The 23,573-nt window shown below is 39.4% G+C and overlaps 3 protein-coding genes across 4 annotated transcripts in view; 1 reads left to right on the forward strand and 2 right to left on the reverse strand.

Moving 5' to 3' along the window:
• VPS8 (VPS8 subunit of CORVET complex) overlaps positions 1–15,545 on the reverse strand; it is a 361,642-nt gene extending 346,097 nt beyond the window's left edge. Inside the window, exon 1 of the mRNA XM_075180095.1 lies at positions 15,469–15,545. Coding sequence (XP_075036196.1) covers position 15,469 — 1 coding nt within the window. The 5' untranslated portion in view covers positions 15,470–15,545. The remainder of the gene's footprint in view (positions 1–15,468) is intronic.
• On the reverse strand, positions 1–16,386 carry TYW5 (tRNA-yW synthesizing protein 5). Of its 2 annotated transcripts, none has more exons than XM_075180097.1 (9): positions 16,316–16,386; positions 8,227–8,315; positions 7,260–7,414; positions 7,073–7,142; positions 5,242–5,286; positions 4,597–4,758; positions 1,934–2,021; positions 1,627–1,743; positions 1–303 (listed from the first exon to the last, which is right to left on the reverse strand). In XM_075180097.1, exons 2-9 carry the CDS (start codon positions 8,308–8,310, stop codon positions 47–49), a joined length of 978 nt encoding a protein of 325 aa, XP_075036198.1. In that variant the 5' UTR covers positions 8,311–8,315; positions 16,316–16,386; the 3' UTR covers positions 1–46. The 2 variants fall into 2 exon arrangements, with proteins under 2 accessions (XP_075036198.1, XP_075036199.1); XM_075180098.1 differs by lacking the exon at positions 16,316–16,386 and adding an exon at positions 15,469–15,546 and having other exon boundaries at positions 4,621–4,758.
• MAIP1 (matrix AAA peptidase interacting protein 1) overlaps positions 16,255–23,573 on the forward strand; it is a 17,555-nt gene continuing 10,236 nt past the window's right edge. Inside the window, exon 1 of the mRNA XM_075180099.1 lies at positions 16,255–16,736. Coding sequence (XP_075036200.1) covers positions 16,455–16,736 — 282 coding nt within the window. The 5' untranslated portion in view covers positions 16,255–16,454. The remainder of the gene's footprint in view (positions 16,737–23,573) is intronic.

Genomic DNA, 23,573 nt, shown 5'->3' on the forward strand with positions numbered 1-23,573 from the left:
TAAAATAAAGTGTATTTTAATTTACGGTCTATATATAAAACAATTTTTATTCAAAGTTTGCACTGTAGGCTTTGGCCTTTACACGTAGTACCATTCTCCTAGCATAGAAATCTTTATACTCCTCAGGCAGTTCATCAAGAGTTTTCAAGGCCCGATCCAAGATCTGCACCGCTCTGGAGGCTGCTGTGGGGTCCTTGTTTCCGTAAGTGTCTGTTTTATCATAGAACTCAGATGGCAGGTGCTTCCAAAAGACATTTATTCCCACTCCAAATTCTTCAGCAACTGTATTATGAAACCAGAGCGCTAGAACCAACAAGATGAATATTTGCATAAATAAATAAAAACTTTAGAGAATCTATATTACCAAAAAATAAAAATCATATTTAGAAATCCAATTCCTGTCATGCAGAGAAAGACAGAATATTACCACTCAGACCAACTTGTGAGTGGAATGGCAAAACAATTACTTTGTCAAATAGCTTGAGAGATGGGTGAAGTGTTCCTGCTTATAAGTGTTGATACGTACAAGCAGTGTTTGTTAACTTACACTATATACATCTATTGATATCCCTTCAACAACTGCCTTAATAACCTCTGTAAAGCACACCGCATAGCAGTTTCTCTCTTCCAACCTAAGGGTTCTAATTGCCACACTAATATCAACACCAGAACATGGTCCAACCTACTCATACTTGTACTGCATTCAGTGTAAGAACATCTTAAGTGTTGTGCTTTGTGTAAAGACACTGGATAATGTTGAACTTGTAGTCCTTTATGTTGTGCTTTGTGCCAGGACCCTGGAAATAGTTGTAGTACAACTTTGTGTTATCCTTAGTGCTTTCAGTAGCACTCTTTGGGGATTAGTGTGGAATAGCATAAATTTGTTTGGTAAGGTGGATGGAAGTAATAGGCATTGCAGTTCTGGCTACATTATGGGAAAATAGAACTTGTAATTTGAAGGAAATAGTTAAATATTTTAGTAAGCGTTAAGATAAATCTAGGAGTTGTACAGTATGTTGGAATGCTAATTTTAGTTGTGTTTAGATAGTAATTACTTCTAAATATAGACCTATTTATTGAACATGAAAGCATATTTACAATTGTATAATCATCTCCAGTGTTCATGAAGAGGAACCTTACAATGCTTAATAATCTCAGTTGTTTGGATTAGATGAAAATGCAAAAAATATTAATAAAATACACGTAGGAGGCTGGAATCAAAACTTTGACATAAAATCAATTATTGTTACTGAAGAAACAGTGTCAAATATATAACAATGCATATGAAAAATGACAAATAAAAATCATATCTACCCAGTGCACCTTACGTCATTGGTAAATTAGTCTTTAAAAACTGAATCCTTTTCAGTACAAAAAGAGATTACAACAGTGGTGGCTAACAAGGTATTTATCAGCGGCCTCACTTTATATTTATAAAGAATCAGCAGACCTATATCTGGCTACTCAAGCTGGTGAGACATCACCTTCCTATCATCAACTAACCTGATACATTGACTGTGTAAGTGCACTGTAACATCACAGCCAATAAAAGACTCCTATGAGGTCTGACATTTGCTCACCACAGTATTAGGAAATGAATATGGAATGTAATATAAAGTTACGTACCTGGGATAAACAGCACATCACCAGCTTGTAAAGTACATTCATATCTTCTTGCTTGAGAAAAAAGAGGATACTTGACTAAGTCTGGGTTATCTACATTTAACACCTCTGACTTGTCACCTGGAAACAAGACAAAAAAAAATCATCTTCAGTTTTGGAAAGCACATAAAGAGTAGAATAAATGCACTAACTATTGTATGAGGCTAATGTCAGGAATGTGCCCCCTATTTAACTATTTGTGCATTACTAAAAATAAAATTGATTGGGTCAATAAAAAGAAACATTTAATAAAACAAACAATGGAAAGTACCTGACAAATATAAATATTGTGCATCCCGTGGACTATACAACACAACTCTTTTTGTTCCAGTCACTTGAATAAGCAAATTATCCATCACCTGAAAGTAGAATAATTTCCTGTCAGTCACGATAGTGATAGTGAGCAGTCAGACTGATGGAGAACAGCCTCTATTGATAATAGTAAGAAATACTATCTTCTAAAGTGTTCTGACTAATAAATTAAACTTGTGTAGATACTTTTGTTTGAACACAGTTACATTGGTACAATTCATACCGGTGATCATCTATGATCCATTAGAAGGATCTCCCAATCTTGGGAAAGAAAGAAGATGCAGTATTATTGCAGACCGTTTCTTTCTTACACTCTTTATTCCACCTCTATTAGTTCTGCTCTAATATCCCCATCATAACATCCCTTTTGAGACATGTTTCCGGCAGGCAATATAAAAAGAAGCATATGAATCATTTAAATTAGAGCCACATAAGGAAGGGCATCACTTCTGGGGTTTCTGGGATTGGAATGGTGACAGCAACATTTGTAATCTGTTTCAGTCTTACAGGGAACTATAGCACCGGTGAGTCTGAGTATACAGCCTGCAGCATGGATCTGGAACCCACTCCAAAGAAGCCTAAAGACATCCGTTATAGATAAGCCCCTAGATAGAGGTGTTTATTTATAATATAGCAATGCTGGGTAAAAATAAATATATATATATATATATATATATATATATACATATACATACAAGTTAACCCGTGCATGATACTCATGCATTCTAGTCAAATCAAGCTACTTAAGGTGTTAAAAAGGTTCTTGTCATGCATTTGGGCCATAGCCCAGGCCTCAACCACCAACCACTCCCCACTGTCAACCCCGGCAACCACCAACCACTCCCAACTGTCACTTCTCCTTCAAGATATATATATATATTTTTTTTAAATCTTTATAAACACTTTTAACAATTAACAAATTAAATTAACAAATTAAAAACATCTTAGTATACCAAATTTCAGCCCTTTCTGAATTTTTTTCCCCACACACACTAAGAATTTAGTAGGTCAGTGTATAACTCCGCCCAGCAGGTGGCGCTGCAGCTTGGTTTTATTTTCTCCACACACACACAGACAGACTAACACACGCCACTAGACATTTATATTATAGATATACACACACACATTCCCCATTTCCTGTACTTTTGTAGAGCATGTAGACTGGAAGAAAACAATTAAAACAATAACAGAATATGTGGAACCTGTGATAAGGATCTGCCTAATGGATTACTAAGAAGCCCTATGTATGAGTTGTATTCCACATAGAGAAGATATAGGGCAAACCAATGAACAATTTAATGAATTGACTGAATATATGATGAAATATTTTGTGTCAAAAGTGGAGCTTCAGGATAGCTAAGGAAGGATTACAAAAGGGTTTGGCATGCAATACAAGGTACAGATTGCAGCTCTTCATGGTGTTTCTTGAGAAGAAAATAGCGGCAGATGATTTAGTAGGAAAATTTCTTCAAGGAAAGGATTTGCATCAAATCCTTTGTGTCACCACCAGACCTTAACCTAGTCCTAGGGGTAAATTTATCAAACTGTGGGATTGAAAAAGTGGAGATATATAGCAAACAGTCAGATTCTAGTTATAAAATGTATTTATTACATTCTACAAAATGACAGCTACAATCTGATTGGTTGCTATAGAAACATCTCCACTTTTCAAACCCACCGGAAACTCGCGCCTTGATACATTTACCTCAAGATCTTATTTTTGGTGGCAATCGCGTCTGCTTTAAGAGTGCATGAACTTTAAGCATTATGGTGTAAAAAACCATTCCTCAACATATATAGGGACAAAGTAATAATGAGGACAAATCGGGACCTTTTACCTAAAGTAGTGTCGACCTCCAGTATAAACTGGGAAATTGTGCCCCCAGCTTTCTTTCCAGAACCAACAGATGAAAGAGAGAGAATATTACACAATAGACTTGGCAAGAGCAAACTCTATGTATATTTCAAAAACAGAGAAATATAAGAAAACAGATCCAATTGTAATCCACGTTAAGGACAAAAACCATCAAGAGACACACAAGCAAGATGGAACTGGTAAGTAATAGTACATGCCTTTGATGGGAATGAAGAAGATTTTCCAAAAATATTGAGGGCACACTCAGCTTGAGCAGTGCGACCGCATGGGCACATAGAACTCAAGCTTCAGTAAATGACTTGTGCAGAGCTGCAGACTGGACTACTATATACTTTTTCCAGAAATAATCTGCTGGATGTGGTGGAAGCAATAGACACACAAATGGGAGTAAGGATCCTCCAAGCTGTTGAACAATAAATATTTGTATATACAGGATCTCTATTGTGGAGACTGATTATTCCATTTAGAACCGACTGAAAGGTATTGCTTGGGTACATCCTATCAGCAAGGGCTGCCATGGAGTAGAAAGAGGAAATAAGCAAATTATGCTCACTAATAATTTATTTTCCTCAAAATACTCAAAAGGCAACCTTAATATTCTCTCCCATGTTTGTAGATGATTATGTTTTTCAGAGGCAGTTTGGGAAACTGGGTATAGTTTCACTCAAAGTAGTGTGGTGTGTCTGCCCGTGTATTATCTAGGTGTTGACAAGATTCACCTGTCCACAAAATACATTCCCAGGTACAATATTTCTAGAGATGTACCATACATCATAGTGTGTCCACAGCTGCAGTCCCGGAGAGCTGATACGGAATACACTGGAGAAGAATTGATCTTTCTCAAAGAACTCTGGAATCTGGATGTCTGTTGCCAGCTCTGGAAACTGTTTACTGATGTCTGCAATATCCTGCAGAAATACGTGACATAAACAAACAAAACATTTCATAAAATGACAAGAAAGACAGTAACATCAGTGTTTACTCTTTATAGTAATCAAATTTTCTGTGAATACAACATTAGCAAAATGTTTCACTGTAGTTCATCTATATGTCATATAGAACAAAACAAATTATCTGGCAATCAGACCCTTACGCAAGGAAGGGGGATTGTTTGATTTTGACCCCCAGAACAACACCAGCGAATATCTGATTCCCTAAGTACTGTGGTGTAATTTAAAGTTATTACATACCATCTGTAATTGATTTCAGTTGTACAGTGCTATAGGATATGCCTGGTGCTCTATACATAAATTATAATAATAATATATCTCCAAGCAGCTAGAGAATATGCTGGTGCTTTATAAAAGATAAATCATGGAAGAATTTACTTAGTCTTATACACAGCCAGGAAGGGCGAGAGAGAATATTTACTATGTGCGCTTACTTTTTACCTTGCGAGGGTCTTCACCCAAAGATCTGAGATAATATTTCTCATCCTAATAGAGATAAATAAACATACATTTACAAACATTAGAGTTATAAAAAGAGGACACTCTACTAACCCATTCAACCAGTGTAATGGAGAGTTAATTAACAATGACCACTCAGATTGATGAGAGCAGAAATTCAGTGTTTGCTGTGGTGATTCTCTTAATACTCCAAAAACATACTGGTAGGTTAATTGGCTGCTATCAAAATTGACCCTAGTCTATGTGTGTTAGGGAATTTAGACTGTAAGCTCCAATGGGGCAGGGACTGATGTGAATGAGTTCTCTGTACAGCGCTGCGGAATCAGTGGCGCTATGTAAATAAATGGTGATGATGATGATAATACAATATTTTGGCTCTGATATATTAAATAATTATAACCTTAGAAAAATAATGAATAAGCACCTTCATTATTGTGGTTTTCCTTTTTGATGGGGTGAGCTGGGCAGTTGTTTGAAAAATGCAGGGTAGCTGCAGTAATGTGCCTTAATTGGCTAAACGCAAAAACGGAATTTCATTTGGTGGGACAAGATAGTTTAATGAACTTTATATGGTGGAGATTGTGCATTTAAGGGGACACTCCTTGTTTACTGGATAGCCTCATAGTATTTTTTGGACATGCCAAAAAAAAATGTTTTCTTAATGTCCTCTAAAATGGTAATGATCAAGCACCAACAGTTACTTTTAATGTCTAGGCAACTTTTATATGCAAACATATAACAATGCAACTAATCAAAAGGTAGTTTGTATCTCAATGACTAGACACATTGTCACATGATTGTGATACATCTGTTTCACAGAGAATAAACTTTGATTTTAATTGTAATATACTAGTAAACATATCTGCTTTTATAGATTGATTTCTATACTTGAGAATCATTATAGGATTTTCTCTTTCTTTATATTTTGTATTATTTTATCTTTTAACCAGGGTAGACCTTAAGGAGTGACAAGCTGTCCAGTTTGTCTTCCACATGGCCAACACTAGTAGAGCCAGAGTGCAGGCTGGCAGAGGAGACCTGATTCAAGTCTCTAGTGCCTTCCATTAGTCAGCCTATCACTGAGGCCATTACTTAGAGACAGTTCTGATATGATATCCCCTTAAACTTATGTCTTAGCTAAGACATAGAGGCTCTAATGAGCAGTATTTTCAGAGAAGAAAGGACATTTAGAATTATTTAAAGGGGTGATGAAAAATTATGGTGGACAGTAATTTAAGGTGTCTTTTTTACTTTTGCCAACATGGATATACAGTACATTTGACACACTACAATCTCATAAATTATAATGCAAAGCATCTGCAGGGATGTAAATCAGAAAGTATAATGGGGTGGTCACCCGAATGAGTCCATGGTGGGCAAATGGGTACATCTACACAAACCATATACACTGATCACCAACCCCTATCATGTTATACTGCTATTATTGCATAATGTTGCTCTTAATTACATTTGCTGTAGTATTCCTTAAGCTGGGTTCTCTCTATGTGAATTTATTATCCATTAATACATCCACATTAGTGTCTATTTAACAACTGCTGTGAGATATATGTTATTTTTAATAATGTACACGTGATACTAATCAATTTAGAGGTGGTTAGTGTTCACTTTTTCTTCATACAGGCTTTGTCAATCTGTGATCAGAATTATAAATCACTAATTTTGCGTGTTTTTTTTATGTTTGAAGTCCAACGCCCAAAATCTTCAACAAGCATATGAGGAAAAGGATGTATGAGACGTCATATGTAATTAGTCAGACAAACGCTGAGACTGCGGTACGTTAGATAGACATTACCTCTGAGATAAAGAAGTCTGTGTGTTTGTTTTCAGCTGCCCTACGCACAAATACATTAAACGGCAGAGATCTGAAAAACAACAAGCAGGTAGTGTAAAGACACAACACCGTTCTATCTTCAGGTATGTCTTATGCATTTTAGAAAGAGTGGAAACAATCAAAAGTTTTACAGTTCTACTTTTATCACCTGTATATGAAATTCTTCTTGATAAAATCCATCTGTGGCACCTCAGACACATGGATTTTCACCTCTCGCCCTCCACCTTTCCTGCTCATATAATCCAAACTCCATTGTGTCTTACAAGCTCCCAAATCCAAGTCTCTCAGCACAACTGGCTTTCTCTAAAAAAATCAAACACCAGTCATTTCAATTACATCCAAAAATTCATTCTAAAATAAATAGTATATAATATTTGTCACCATGTTGATCTATGTAATTACTCCGAAGTGCACCATCATTTGCCAAACCCTGTATGTTAGAGCTACTTGTGTTGGGAATGGGTTTCATCATACTTAAGATATGACCCAAATTCATATTATATATATGTGATAGACAATGCAATATCACATCTTACACCTGGAGACACAAAGGTAAGATGACCATTGGTTACAAATTATATTTAATTACAGCAGATGAAGAGGAGGAATGCACCCCCCCCCCACCCCTAAGTTCTGTTTATGTCTGGCTATATTAGAAGTCCTCAATTAAGCAGGAATGCATGCTGAAACTGGGACAGATAAATAACTTATCTGTCCATCTGAAAAGCACCGCCACATCACAAAGAGTCTTGAGACAATCAGACTCTTTACAGGGGGTTTACCTGTAAACACTGATGTTGGCCCCTTATAAGTATTGCTAATAGGTAGATCTGGTCACTGACCCAAGCACTGGGTGACTGGATCTATATTTAATCCTCACAAAGTGGTGTGGCCAAAGTAGATGGTCCCAACTGTTCAGTATTGCTGTATTTCCCACTAGTCTGCTGCTAATCGGGACGAACTTGGTCTAGAACTAGCAATCTAAATCACTGAATGTATGGGCATGTTACCGATCAAAAGTACAGTTGCAGGTTAGAGGAAGTAAAATAATGAGTGCATTTAATTTTATGTATGGTGTTTAGTGCAGTGCATTTATTCACATTTCAAACACTCACCAGAGGATAGAGCTCTTGTAGAAACTTTTTTTTATCTACTCCTGAGTACTCGGGCACAGGGATTTTTGTTGGTTTGAACTCCATAGCACCTGTACAAAAGACACATGATGAATATCATTTAACTGGTTAACTGCTTTAGTTTCTAGGTAAGAAAAACCATTAACATTTTTCCAGATGCCGAGTACAAAAGATACAATGACAATAGTACACCACTTGCGTAAATGCAGACTCAAGTCAAGCTTCCCAAAAGAAAAATAATTTGCTGAGAAAAAAAAAAGAATGCAGTAGCATACAAGCATGTCTTTTTTATTAATGCCAGTAGGGATGTGAGTTAGAGTCACAGACATATGGAAGTGTACAGCAAGCAATTTCTGCATGACTGATAAGCCGGAGTTGTTCTCGCCTTCAAGGAAAGGTAAAACTATACAATTCATCCACAGCGACCAACTTTTTATCATGTTTAGAAACAACCTGGCACAAAAAACAAAACCAGTATATAATGCTTGCAACTCAAGCCGTGATTTCAGCAGTGAAAATCGTCCATTCAGCCACTGTTATGCATTACCTTTATTGTAATAAGAAAAAAAACACAACTATACAATCCTGCCTACTGACTGCTTACATCCCAGTGCCTTAAACATTCAGGACATCCCCTTCTGAGTAACTAAATTTGGCCAAAAAAATGCTTTACCTTTACACTGGGACTGTGAGATCTTGCTGTTATAGATATAATAACAACAAGGTGAATACAGAAAATATGTCCTATGTTTGTGCAGTTTTTTCAGAAAAAAAATAATCATAAGTGATAACATTTCCATCAGTTAGAGTACTTATACCCCTCTAGTTTAACCGCATTTTTACATGATAAGAGCAGGGAATCTCCTAAAATAATAATAGTTCCAACAATAATCAAACATGTCATTACACATTCTTGGTTGCGCTTACCACATGAACACTATTGAAAGTGTATTTTTATAACTGCCGGTGTTTCAATGTATTACATAAAATGCTTTCAAACTCATAGGTGTGCATGTACCATTCATTACTCTGAAAGGGAGCTTGCTAGTGTTGTATGCTACAGATACTGGTATGTATCTGAAGTGTGATCATTTGCTATTGGAGGAGCAGTCTGACAGTTTGACTATCCCATAGAGATATATGCTCATTAAGCATGGTTATTTAAGGTCTCCCCAGCTTCTATTAAACATACCACAACAACCCCAAAAAGTGTAACTATCATAGGAGGAAGGCAGAGAAGAATATAGATGCCAGGCTGCTGGTTTGCCCCTCTCCTTTCTCTGACATAATGGTCATTGTGTGTAGGGGCAGTCACACAGGCAATGGGAATGATATTTGAGAGCATTTACCAAACGGTGTTCAGAATGGAGAAAGAGGTCAGGGAAACCAGAGGGAGCAAGATGGAAGGGGTGTCATCTGACATGTGACAATGGGAGCAGTCACTATGGTGGGTATGGTAGGTGAAGTGTGTGAATGTGAAAAACAGAGACAGCAGGAATGTGTAATTCTGGCCCCCCCAGTGCTCTATGCGATAACCTAAATTGTATTTTGGGTGATCCAGCTCTGTATAGCAGCGCAGCTCTTATGAGGCCCACAGCTGGTGGAGGAACCATATCACATTACCATGCATCAGCACATGGGTGAAACATATCACAAAATCTTGCTATGGGAAAAAGCATATTTTAGTTTCACCCCTATGCAACCCCTAGTATGCGTTTAAGCTAATGATGGTAGCAGATAATTGGCAGTGGGTTAACAACTTATGGAGAGCAACATAGTTAACTAGATCTAGAAAACATAAATGTCAGAAAAATCCTGTATTGTTCAATATTCATAAGAGTTTACTTAAGTCAAAGAATATAGCTGTATAAAAGCAACATAAAAGAAAATAGCCCTCAACTGGCAGTTATTTTAAATTCTGATGAGGAGACACATTTACTGCAGAGAAGACTAAATAATAGAGAAGCTCAGGCTCGGTTACCTGAGAACCGAACACACCCGAACTTAGCAGAACCGAGTACCGAGTTGGCTCGGTACTTTCATGTGTGGAATTATTTTTACCCAAATCCTGCCAACAGTTGTCTAGCCATTTGTAGCGTTTGTAAAGCCACAGTCAGTAGAGGTAGGGACCTTAACCATCTAGGAACCTCATCCATGTTATGCCATTTGAAGCGAGTTCATGGCAAGCTGTTGGGAAAATCAGAAACTTATGCTAAAAAAATAACAATGAGCAGTCAATCATAAGCTAGGTCCCTTCTCTCAGCTAGATCCAGACACCTGCAATCTACACCCACAACACCGTCCTCATCAATATCTTCAGTAGCGATCGGAGTTAGTCCTGCATCCAAGTTGCTAAGGCTAAATGACTCCTCCACTATCCTGGATTCCTCAGATGAATTCTTGAGCGTTAGGCCCACTGCTGCTGCTGCTGGAGGTAAATCTTCATCTCAGAAGCAGACCAAGAAGAAGACTACTAGTAGTTTAGAACAATTGACTGTTAAACAATCATTTGCAAGAGGAAGCAAGTATGAAAGCGGATCACAGACGCCATGGTGACTATGCTAGCAATATCCACTATTAATGCAGCAGGTTACTTGAGGTTTTGTGTCCCCGTTACCAAATTCCATCACACCATTTTACTAGAAATGCTATTCCTCACCTCTACCAGAAGGTTTGCAAAAATTTAATTATTGGGCTAAAAAATGCCATTCTACCCACTGTACACTTAACCACAGATATGTGGACAAGCGGAACTGGGCAAACTAAAGATTATAGGACTGTGACAGCCCACTGGGTTGGTGATTCGCCTTCACCAGCAGCACAATGTAGTCAAGTACGTCACATTTTTCAGAGGCAGGCTACTCTGTGTATCACCAGCTTCATCAAGAGGCATACAGCTGGCAATCTGTTACAAAAACTAAGGGATGTCATTGCAACATGGCTTATCCCGCTTGGACTCTCCTCAGGATATGTCATTTCTGATAAGGCCACCAATATTGTGAGAGTATTACAGCTGGGTGAATTTCATCACATTCGCTGTTTTGCGCACACAATAACCTTGGTGGTGCAGAGCTTTTTAAAAAAATGACAGGGACGTGCAGGAGATGCTGTCTGTGGCCGTAAAATATCTGGATATTTCCGGCATTCGACAACAGCATGTAGGAGATTGCAGCAGCTACAAGAGCAATTTAATTTGCCTTGCCACCAACTGAAGCAAGAGGTGGTCACAAGGTGGAATTCCACCCTGTATAAGCTTCTGCAGATGGAGGAACAGCGAAAAGCCATCCACGCTTACTCCACAAGTCATGTATGTAAGGATGTATTTAACTAAAGCGAAGTGGAGAATACTTTCCATGTTGTGCAAGGTGCTGAAACAATTTGAAGTAGTCACCCGTGAAGTGAGTTCAGACACTTCGGCTTGAGTCAAGTGATTCCCTTAATTAGACTTTTGGAAAAGCAGCTTGAGAAACTGAAGAAAGAGATTAAACAAAGCAATTACACTAATAATGTCGGACTTGTAGATCAAGTACTTTATTCGCTTCGCCAGGATCCAAGAGTTATCAAAATCTTGAAATCGGATTACTACATTTTGGTGACTGCGCTTGATCCTAGGTTTATGAGATATGTCTTCTCTTTGTTTCCAACTGACCCAGATCTGAAGAGATGCAAGGAGCTCCTGGTGAGCAAGATGACAGCTCAAGTGTTATGTGACAGGACGGCATCAGTTTCAGTTTCTCAGTCATCTGCAGGTAGGAAAAAACTTAGCTTTCCCAAGAGACCCAGAGATGATGCAGATGACTCAGCACAACATTTTAACATCTGGTCTTGTCTACTGTAAAAAAATTGACCAGAATTAGTGACACCTCTGCTGTAACTCCAAATGATCCTACTATCAACATCCAAAGGATGGTGGAGGATTATTTTAACGACAGCATAGAAATAGACACATCAGACAGTCCCTTTACATACTGGGAGGAAAAAAAGAGAATTTGGAGACCCGTGTACCAACTCGCTCTGCACAGCCTAAGCTGCCCACCCTCCAGTGTGTACTCGGAAAGTGTTTTCAACACAGTCGGGAACCTTGTCCGCGATCGGCGTTGGAGGCTACTTTCTCAAAATATGGAAAAGATGATGTTCATAAAAATGAACTTCAATTTCCACGAGGAAGGCCTTTCATGCCAATTACATTAAAATACTGAGACTTCTATAATGGTGGATTCCAGTGGTGATGAATTACTAATGTGTGAGGATGATGTACAAACTGATGAGGGTGAGGATGAGGCTGATGACAACATCATCTTGCCACGGAAGAGTTCATTAACAACACTGTTACCTTAGATGTCTTAAGCCCATTGTTAGCTTGTTTTGTGGGGGCCCAAACAAACCAAGCACATCAGCCTCAAAAGTGTCACTCCTTGTTGCTGAAGTACTTGGTTTGTTAAAGTGTGCATGTCCTTTTTAAGATCCAACATAAGGTGGGTGGGAGGGCCCAAGGACAATTCCATTTTGCACCACTTTTACTTTCAGCTACCGCTGTATGCCAATGTTACCTACATGTGCTATATACTGTTGTGTGCTTTGCAAAAATCTTAAGACACCCATTGATGATGCAGATGACTTTTGACATCTGGGGGTAAATGTATGAACCTCCGGATTCTTCAACTCCGGCGAGTTCAGTGCCTTAGGCACTTAAATTTAAAGCGGCGCTGCCTTGTAAAGGGAAGTCTCCCTTTACAAGTCAGCGCCGCTTTAAATTTAAGAGCTGAAGACGCTGAACTCGCCGGAGTTGAAGAATCCGGAGGTTCATACATTTACCCCTTGGTCTTGTCTACTGTAAAAAAACCCACCAGAATTTGTGACACTTCTGCTGTAACTCCACCTGATCCTATTATCAACATCCAAAGATGGTGGAGGATTATTTTTAATTTTTTTGAACGGTATAAAAGACAACACTTTTATTAACAAAGAACAACGTTGCTTGCAGAAGTAATGTAAGCATGAATGTCTAGATAGCCATGTATATGTATTACCTTCCACTTTGCTGCTGTTTCATCAGTATTGCACAAAATGTTTGTAATCTGCACTTTACATCAAAGGTACCTAACTATATTATATTTTGGGGGGAATTGGGGCTGATTCGAAGCTCAGTGACTTCCTTTATGCTGGGAATTACAATGGCTCTTTTTAGTGCATTGTTTGGCACCCTGGATTGGTGTGGGTCTGATAAAAGCACACATACCAGGGGGAGGAAGGGGGTATGCAGCGCTCATCGCCATGTATTAGCTGTAGAATTACCACAGTTATCCAAGGAACGGGTGGAGCGATCAAATGGACCATAACTGATTTCTTGATCCAAGGACAATTCCATCTTGCTCCACTTTTCTGCCACTGCTGTGTGACAATGTTTCCTAGATGTGCTATGAACTGCCGTGTGTTTCAGTCATTGCTCTGTTGCTTAGCATCCACCCATGTCGCTGCAGTCTTCATTTGAAAGTTAATGGTCAAAATTGATTGCAAATGACTTGAAATTAGTGTTATTGAAGTTAATAATAATGTAGGGGGGGGAAAAAAAGCAAAATAATGGGATTTTAGAAAAAAAATAGGAATAAAAAAATAGGGATCCAAAACCAAAACACGAAGATAATCGAGATCCAAAACCAAAACCAGAACACTGGGGTCAGTGAATATCTCTACTAAATAATAATATTATTTATTAGATACAATGTAATCATTGTCTATGAATATTGCTTATCTATCTGCTTTGAAACCAGTGTTCTCCTCAGGATCTATTTCACGGGCCCGGCTATTTTTTTACTTACTGCCTGGGTCTGTCTGACAGCGAACATACACTCTGCGCCTGTTTCCCCCCAAGGGTGCCGTTACCACAACCCCCTAACCTAGGGGTGAGAGTCTGGAGAGAGCGGAGAAGTGGTGGTCAGGAGGTTGGTAGTGCTCTTTATTATCTGCAACTGGCAATAACTCTATAATCATCCTGGTTCTAACTGACAGTATGTATGTACATATTATAATATAAATACACTATTTGGAAATCCACCCCACTGTGCAAGATATTATAAGACTGGAGCCACATGGGAGCTAGACAACAAGAGAGCTTGCATGTAGGGCCCCATTATTTAAGTGATTGCGGGGAGGTTGGTGGTTGTCTTAATGGCCATGATTTATTAATCAAGTCCCTAAACTTGGTGCATTTTTGTGTCACATCAGTATATGATGCAACAGGAAGAGATTTCCTTTCAGAAATATATTTCAAATACATTATTGGCCCAACAAGGTTTCGGGCATTAAATCAGGTGGTGAAGTGGGCACAGGCACCATATTTTATTATTTTGAATAAGTAGCTGTAGTTTTACAAGGGTTAAGTCCCGTCGGGCCACAAATTTGATAGTGGGAATCAATAGAGGGTGGACAGTTACATGTAATCCACTTGTATTTTGCCTGGCCTAACAAGCTTTTGGGCATGAAATCAGGTGACAAAGTGGGCACAGATACAATTTTGAACAAGTAGCTGTAGTTTGCAAGGGTTAAATCCCATTGGGCCACAAATGTGATAGTGGGAATCAATAGAGGGCAGTCAGTTACATATAACCCACTTGTTTTTTGCCTGATCCAATGACATTTTGGCCAGGAAACCAGTTGACAAAGTGGGCACTGATACCAGTTTGACTAAGTGGCTGTAGTTTTGCAAGGGCTAAATCCTGTTGGTACTTTGCCACCTGATTTCATGCCCAAACCTTGCTGGGCCAGGCAATATACAAGTAGATTTTATGTAACTGACCACTCTTTATTGGCTTCCACTATAAAATTTGTGGCCCAATGGGATTTAACCCTTGCAAAACTACAGCTATTCAAAACGATTAAAATTGCATCTGTGCCCACTTTATCACCTGATTTCATGCCCTAATCCATGTTGGGCCAAGCTAAATACAACTGAAATTTGTGTAAGGGACACCCATTAGTGTATAATGTTAAATCAGTGATCCAACTTGATTTAATCCTTTAAAAATAAAATTTTCATAATAAGCTCGAATATGAATGAGAAATGAAAGAACAGCTAACTTCAGCCTCGTTACTGGCCAATGCTGTCTATCGCAAAAGCTCAAAATGTCACCATTTCCCTCCTTTATAATAAACAAAATGTGGCCCTTATAATATATCGAAATCCCGGGCAGCACATACCCACCCACCGTCAGGTACACCACTTACTGTGCCCAGGAACACAGCAATGTTCGCTTCTTAACAGGGAACTGAAGCGGCTGAAATGCCCACTATCTACGCATGCGTAGTACATTCCCGGAAGTCTCACTTCCCTATTTTGCGTGTCAGCCGTGCGTTTCACGGTCCACTGCGGGCCGAGGTCCCCGCTAGATGTCATGTGATCAATCGTTCACATCAGATTTAGACAGTTACATAGCTGCTGCACGTTATGCTATGTTATGGTCTCTCTATCTTATCAGGATTAGGTGGTCGGGGAGCTGCAGATTGCATTATTGTATATTCATTTTAGTGCTCAGCTGATATAGACATTTTAGAAAATATATTGTATGTACATTGCATTCTTTTTAGATGTTACAGATCGATATTCGGTCAAACCTATAATTGCAATCAGCACTCTGTATCAACTGCTGTTTAACATTACTATGAAAGTATGAGCATTATTGTAATACACAACCAATGACAGTAATCCACAACCAATATGGCGCACCTCCTTTCCGTGACGTCACCACGCACAACTTCTGTGTTGATAAGTACGTGTTTCTGTGCTTTGTATCAGTCTACACCAGGCCTGTCCAACCCGCGGCCCTCCAGGTGTTGTGAAACTACAAGTCCCAGCATGCTTTGCCGGTCGACAACCAGTCGATAGCTGGAAGGGAATGCTGGGACTTGTAGTTTCACACCACCTGGAAGGCCGCAGGTTGGACTACACAGACTCACAATCTATTGTCATCCAGCCCACCTATCACAAAATTAGTTCTTAGCGGAAATCGGCTTTCAAATGAACGCTGCTTTCCTCTGGGATGAGAGAATAGTTAGAAATAGCAAACATACTAACCTCGGTTCGGTCGTATTTAGTTTTACTTGAATAGAAAATACTCCCTTGTAATGCAGAGATAAAAGTACGAATTACATTCTGGAGGCCGGAACTCACGAGCAGTAAATGTTTCCAGGGGACAGATTACCGCACGCACAGAATGTGGCGATCGGTGTTTCGCTTATCCCGGCTTTGTACCAGGACACCGATATGTTCCCATTTGCGGGTTCCGTTCCTTTCCCATCCGGGGAACCACCAACCCTCTGGTCACCTGAGTGTGATCCGGGGTTTCAGCGGCCAAAAGACAAGATCCGATAAGATGGTAGTTGTCGGGGTCCCTAACCCTATCGTCTGGTTTCGGACCAGGATCTACTTCTTCCTCATCAGGGCGTACTTCGACCGGGACTTCAGCATAGAGGAGTTCACTGAGGGGGCCAAGCAAGTGAGAGACTGTTGGGGTCGGGTCAGTGGGCAGAGAAGGGAGAGAAAAGGGTTAGACTATGGCGTGAGCTAGCAACAGGGTCATGGTTAGGGGGGTTAACAAGATATCCTTAAATTTGGCAAAAATGTAAATAAAAAATAATATGATCCAGTAAGTGATTGAGGGCGGTAAACGGATACAAACATGCCGGTTCTCTCCGTTACCACTTCAGCTGTGAACTGTTCATTGTGATCAAACCTGTCAAATGTGTCTAAGATCTGGGCTACAAACTTGTGTTCCTTCAGATAATCTGATTTATTTTTTCAAGTACACACCTACTCCTCAACGGAATCCCAACCTACATTATATTATTGTAAAAGAAAATAGAAAATAATTTAATAATATCATTGCCAAATATGCATGTAAATGTTTCAGGAGTGCATCAGGATTGATATTATAAGGTAATTGTTTAGCTTTGTTTAATGCAGGGCGAATTTGATTCATGAAATAGCTTATAACAATAGACAGTAATTCATAGATAATTATATGTATTACACAAAGGTGGAACTATCTTAGTGGTGGGGGATAGATTGAGTTTGCAGGGAGCAAAATAATGGTCTGCCCCACGTGCTGCCTGTTCTTCCCTTCCCCTGTAAGTCATTCTTGCCATTCCTCCACTACATCATACCTTGTATACAAGCAGTAGATTGAGTTAGAAGGCAGCTTTGGTATTACAATCATGATCAGTTGTGTAATTGGCAGTGAGGAAGGGCGCTCTGGGAGTGTCATCCGCACACGTTTGTCCACCGCCTATTAGTGATTGCAACTGCATGGTGTGTGTCACCAGCCAGGGACATTCCCTCCTCTACCTGCTACTTGTGTACAAGGTAAGAAGTAGCAGGGGAGGGTGGAGAATGAAATATGAGCCACCATTATTGCAAACAATAAACATTATTAGTAAAGTAAAATCAGCACCTGTGTTTACAATGCAGTGCAAGGTGGCTGGCTGTACTACAACTGGGAAGGGTGAAGTTTGGAGGAGAAGACTAGTGTGGGTGGAGTGTGACTTACATAGATCTACAACCAAGTGGTCCCTAGTAAGACAACAATCCTTGATAACAAATGGTATCCATGAACTATACATGTGATCAGTGTGCAGTCCACTGATAACACACTAAAATCCTGATGTAAAGGATCCCTTAAATATATTTTATAACTTTATTAGATGTTCCTGTAAAGGAGATTAATTTATTTCAAGAAAAATGTTTTGAAAAGCTACATGCAAGACCAATTTCCAGTTTGGAATTATGATATAGGAGTACATGTTGTTAACCCTATATGCTGTATTTTATGGTATATCCACATACCTCTTAACATGAAGCTACTGCTTGCTGTATGATTTATTACTAAATTAAGATAATGTGCAAAGCTCAATGTATTAAATTAGTGCAGTGAAAGAAAAATGTAAGCTAGCAACCCATTACAGCAAGAGTAACATTGCATCGCATCAAAACGTACGAGTCATATGATGAAAAAAACATAACTTATTGCAGACTACTAACACTGTGTGATACTGTAGAAAGGATATACTTATTAGTATAGTACAGTGAATATGTAAATATTAAATGGTTGCAGTATAGATAATTGCTAATGATATCCTATCAGCCAAATCCAAGGGTCACTACTCCATACTCATCCTCCTCGACCTCTCCGCGGCCTTCAACACCGTGGACCACCCCCTCCTGCTGCATACTCTTCTCTCTCTCGGCCTCTCTGGCTCTGTTCATGCCTGGTTCACCTCATACCTTGCTAACCGCTCCTCCTCTGTATCCACGTCTGGTTCTTCCTCCACCCCCTCCCCTCTCCCTGTTGGAGTCCCTCAGTGCTCTGTTCTTGGCCCTTTACTCTTTTCGCTCTATACTTCCTCCCTTGGAGCTCTCATCTCTTCGTTCGGTCTTCAGTATCACCTATATGCTGACGATATTCAACTCTACTTCTCTTCTCCTGATCTTTCCTCCTCCCTCCTCTCTCGTGTAACTGACTGCCTCTCAGCCATCTCCTCCTGGATGTCTTCACGCTTTCTTAAAATTAACATCTCCAAAACTGAACTCATTGTCTTTCCCCCACCCAGACGCCCTTCCCACTATGACCTCTCTATAACTGTTAACAACTCCACTATCTCCTCTGTCACCCAACTCCGCTGCCTAGGAGTCACTCTTGACTCCTCTCTCTCTTTTGCCCCCCACATTCAATCCCTTGCCCAAGCCTGTCGCTTCCAACTCCGTAACATTGCCCGCATCCGTCCTTTCCTCTCTCAAGATGCCACCAAAACTGTCATCCATGCTCTCATCATCTCCCGCCTCGACTACTGCAACCTGCTCCTTACTGGCCTCCCCTGCTCCCTCCTCGCCCTCCTCCGCTCTATACTTAATGCGGCTGCGAGACTCATCTTCCTCACACGCCGCTCCTCCTCTGCCTCCCCTCTCTGTCTTGCCTTACACTGGCTCCCCTTCCCCTACAGAATCCTTTTCAAACTCCTCACCACCACCTACAAGGCTCTCTCCCAGTCTATTGCCCCTTATATCTCTAACCTCCTCTCCATCCACACTCCCGCCCGCTCCCTGCGCTCAGCCAATGATCGCCGCCTCTCCTCCACTCTGATTACTTCTTCCCACTCTAGAATACAAGACTTCTCCCGAGCTGCCCCCTTTCACTGGAACGACCTCCCTCGCTCCATCCGTCTATCACCCAATCTGTGCTCCTTCAAGCTGGCACTTAAAACTCACCTGTTCCTTAAGGCCTACCAACCATCCACTTAACCTCTCACCTCTTCTGTTTCTCACTGGCTCCTTTTTCTCTCCCCATTGCTTCACTGGCTCCCTCTTGTGCCTGATTTTGTTTACCCTCCCTTAGGATGTAAGCTCGTATGAGCAGGGCCCCTCTCCCCTTCTGTCTCCAGACCTGTTCTTCTGCTCCGTCTTTACAGTATTTGCCTGCCTGGAGTTTCTGAAGTTCTGGTACTTTGTGTTTATTGTTCTGTATTGTTTTACCCTGTATAGTCTACTGTTTGTACCATGTACGGCGCTGCGGATACCTTGTGGCGCCTAACAAATAAACAACAATAATAATAATAATAATTGCTCAAATTCCCCTATCTAGTCCCATATTTCTCCCTGTTGCATTGGGATTAATCACTAGGTCCTTGTGAACCTGTGGTGCCTCTACACCCAGGAGGGGAAATTGCCTTAGCACTATGATTGGTTTTATATTACTAAATATTGTTGTTCCTGCAGAGCTCTGATCGGCTGTCATTCAGTAGTTCTTTTGCATTATAAAACCAATCACAAACCTAATAGCTTTCTCCTTGCACCATCTGTTTATCCTTCTTTCTTACCAGTAACTGTTCTTCATCAGTGACGAGTTGTGTAACACAGTCCCAAACTGCAAGTTACACACCGATGCTGTGTGACTTCCATACTTGCCAACATTCCCGATTCTCTGTGCAGCGCTGCGGAACATCATGATGATTGAAACATTGGGACACTTTAGTCCATTGGGATCCTGTTACATACCTGAACACAATTGCTTTGATATGGCCGCTGAACCTAAAAATACAATGGTTTCTAATATGACATGACCTCTTACACAAATAGACATGTAAAGCTTAATATGACATAACTTCACATATATAAATTAAGAAGTTTGTTATCTGAGCCTGGTCATTTTCACTCCTGAGTGGCTCTCAACCATCTTCAGTAGGGTTGACAGGAAGTTTTGGGTGCAGAGACTCAAAGAAAAAAAATACTGCCTCTTTTTGCCATTATTTCAAATACACTACATGGTCACAATTATGTGGACACATAAGCATCATCAAGTTGGTCCCCCCTTTGCTGCCGTAACAGCCTCCATTCTTCTGGGAAGGCTTTCCTCTAGATTTTGGACCATGGCTTGGGGGATTCGCATCCATTCAGCCACAGTATTCGTAAATCGGGTACTGATCTAGGGTTATAAGGCTTAGCTCGCAGTCGGCATTCTAATTAATTACAGCAGCGTTCAATGGGGTTGTGTAAGGGTTCTGTGCTGGGCGGGCTTGCCACTTTGCGCTGAGCTGTTGTTGCTTCTATACTTTTCCACTTCACACTTAACAATACCGGGGCAGCTCTAGCGGGCAAAAATTGGCTGAAAGTCACGAGTTCTCCAATATATCTATTCTACTGATGATGTTTGACGGTAGATATTGGACCTGGGTACAGGCCTGATTGATGCTGATATTCTCTTTATTCTATCCCCTCCCCACCTCTGTAGCCCCCCTGTGCTAAGGTACTTGTTTCTGTCATGTTCACTGTGTTATTGGTGGTAGTTCTACACTACTATGTGACTGTCATATACTTTGTGTTGTGTACGTGGAATTGTCCTTTACAGAGGCAACACTTGATGAAGTCTGTTATTTGACCTAATTGCTACACAACTAGATCTGTAACCATTTTGGCTGCATACTTTGAGGACCATGTTTTGGAATAATGACCAGATCACAAAGTGTAAGATTGCTATGATCCCAGGCAAGTTGGCTACTCTGATGGAAGCATGTGGTCTGTTTTTCTTACATCCCCGATGATGAAAAGTTATTTCAAATATCTTCAGTTCTGTTAAGCTTTTAGAAGTTATCCATATATAATTTTGAATGTTATTACTTATTAAGTAAAAAACACACCCAGTGTCAAGGCTCAGAAAACTCCAAATGTTTATACATATTCGTGGGTCCATTAGAGCACACAAATTGCATATGGTAAATAAAAATGTATTAAGAAATAAAATTAATTTAAAATATTACACACATCAGCAGACATGAGCACAATAAAAAACAATTCTGTCGAAATATGCAGAACTGATAACCTAATATAAATCTTGGCTGTTTGCTTGCAATCAAATGACTTTGAATTATTGACACACCAAGTCCATTGGTCTTCCAAGCGTTTTTGAGTGTTTGGTGCAACAACTTGATTTAGATAATAAGTTATAGCCGTACTAGGCAGCACAAATCACTTGTCCGGGAACTCTCCTAACTTGAAATCACATCCTTTAATAAGATATATTTAGCATCATGCTCGGCATTAGAAAAGCTGGATTGATATTATTTGAATAAGAATATGGTATAAAGATTTAAGCCATATAAACTGCTTAGCTCATAATAACAGATCTTTGTAATCTCAGGAGTGTATACAATTCATCCAGCTCTTAATTCTGTAACAGGATTAGAATTCTGACACTCAGCCTTAGAATCGTTACTATATAGGTTCCTAAGCCATACCTAATGTGACTTAGAAAGTTTTTTACTACTACTATTGGACCTAGTGAACCATAACTATTTTTCAACATACTTCAATGGAGCCTATATTAGTCTCATATATTGTTACACAATATTTGCAACAGTCACTGTCTTATTATCAATATTTATGAGAGCAGTATCAACTTATAACAGCTGTGAAATTCAGCTTTCTAAATGATCTTATAGATTAATCTGAAATATAGTGTATACTTTGTATGACAATATTATTTATTGTTATATTATAAGTGGCTATACATATTTTGTATTATACCATTTATATGCATTTACTTCTAATAAGAGCCTAATAAAGAGGATTACCTGAGATATATATATATATATATAATCTGTAGATTCTCTTTCACACCACCAAGTTTTAATATTTCACTTTTTAATACATACAATTTTAACCTATACAAATAAAATACAATTTTGTATTTATGTGTGTTTTTTTCATCCATCTCATGTCCAGGAGCAATATAAGATATTAGAATAGAATTTTGGAATATACTAATCCTCATTAAAATTACTATCTGGCTACACATATGGGGTGTGCCTTCCCTAGTTAGTATCTCTTTCTCTCCCCATTTTTCTCAGCAAGCTTCCCACTTACTGTAAGCAGGGGCAGGCTGGGTTGGGGGGCACCTGCCCCCTGGGCCAGTTCCATAATGGACCACCTTGGGCTGGGTCACTGGGGCACCTGCATTTTTTCCTTTAAAATAGGCTGCTGAGTCGAGTGTTGCCCCCTGGGCTGAAATTTGCCAGCCCATCCCTGACTGTTAGGCTCCAAAAGAAACCTTCAGAACTTAAAGTCCCACACAGATGGTAATGATGGTATCGCTCTACTTAGGAACAAAAGTCCCATAATGTGCCATACTTGCAGAGCAAGTAAACAGCAAGACTACTGTATGTGTAATATTTTAATTCATTTTATTTCTTAGTACATTTTTTAATTTCCATATGCAATTGTTACAATGCATTCTAATGGATCCACAGATTTGTTTAAAGATTAACAGTTTTCTGCGCCGTGTGTGTTTTTACTGCTTTTCTTTTATCTTTTTTTAGGAGTGGCAAAATCTATATACAGCTGCCGGTTTTTGAACATCCTCTGATTTTTCTTATTTATTTAATTGCTATATTCTGGCGCCCACAGGTTTATACTGTTTTTGGTGATTGTTTTTGCGAACTGTTTTATACAAAGAAATGGACATGTATATTAGGTTTATTTTCTTTTATTTAAGAGGACTTTTCAAATGCATATACTGTCTGTTTCCTTATCTTTAATGTGTTTTACAGTGGTTCAAGGAAACTAAACTTGAATTAATTAAAGATTTAGCAAACTTTTTAAAAAAGGATTATTGGGGGTGTTGCCCATAGCAACCAATGAGATTCTAGCTATAATTTTCTGCAGTGTGCTAGATAATAGCTAGAATCTGGTTGCTATGGGCAACACATACACTTTTCCTTTTTAGAAGGTATGATAAATCTGCCCTTTAAGTTAGTTATCTTAAAGTTTTTCTTAGTCTCCTTTAAAG

This window comes from Mixophyes fleayi, chromosome 7, assembly GCF_038048845.1.
Source record: "Mixophyes fleayi isolate aMixFle1 chromosome 7, aMixFle1.hap1, whole genome shotgun sequence".
Classification (NCBI taxonomy): domain Eukaryota; kingdom Metazoa; phylum Chordata; class Amphibia; order Anura; family Limnodynastidae; genus Mixophyes; species Mixophyes fleayi.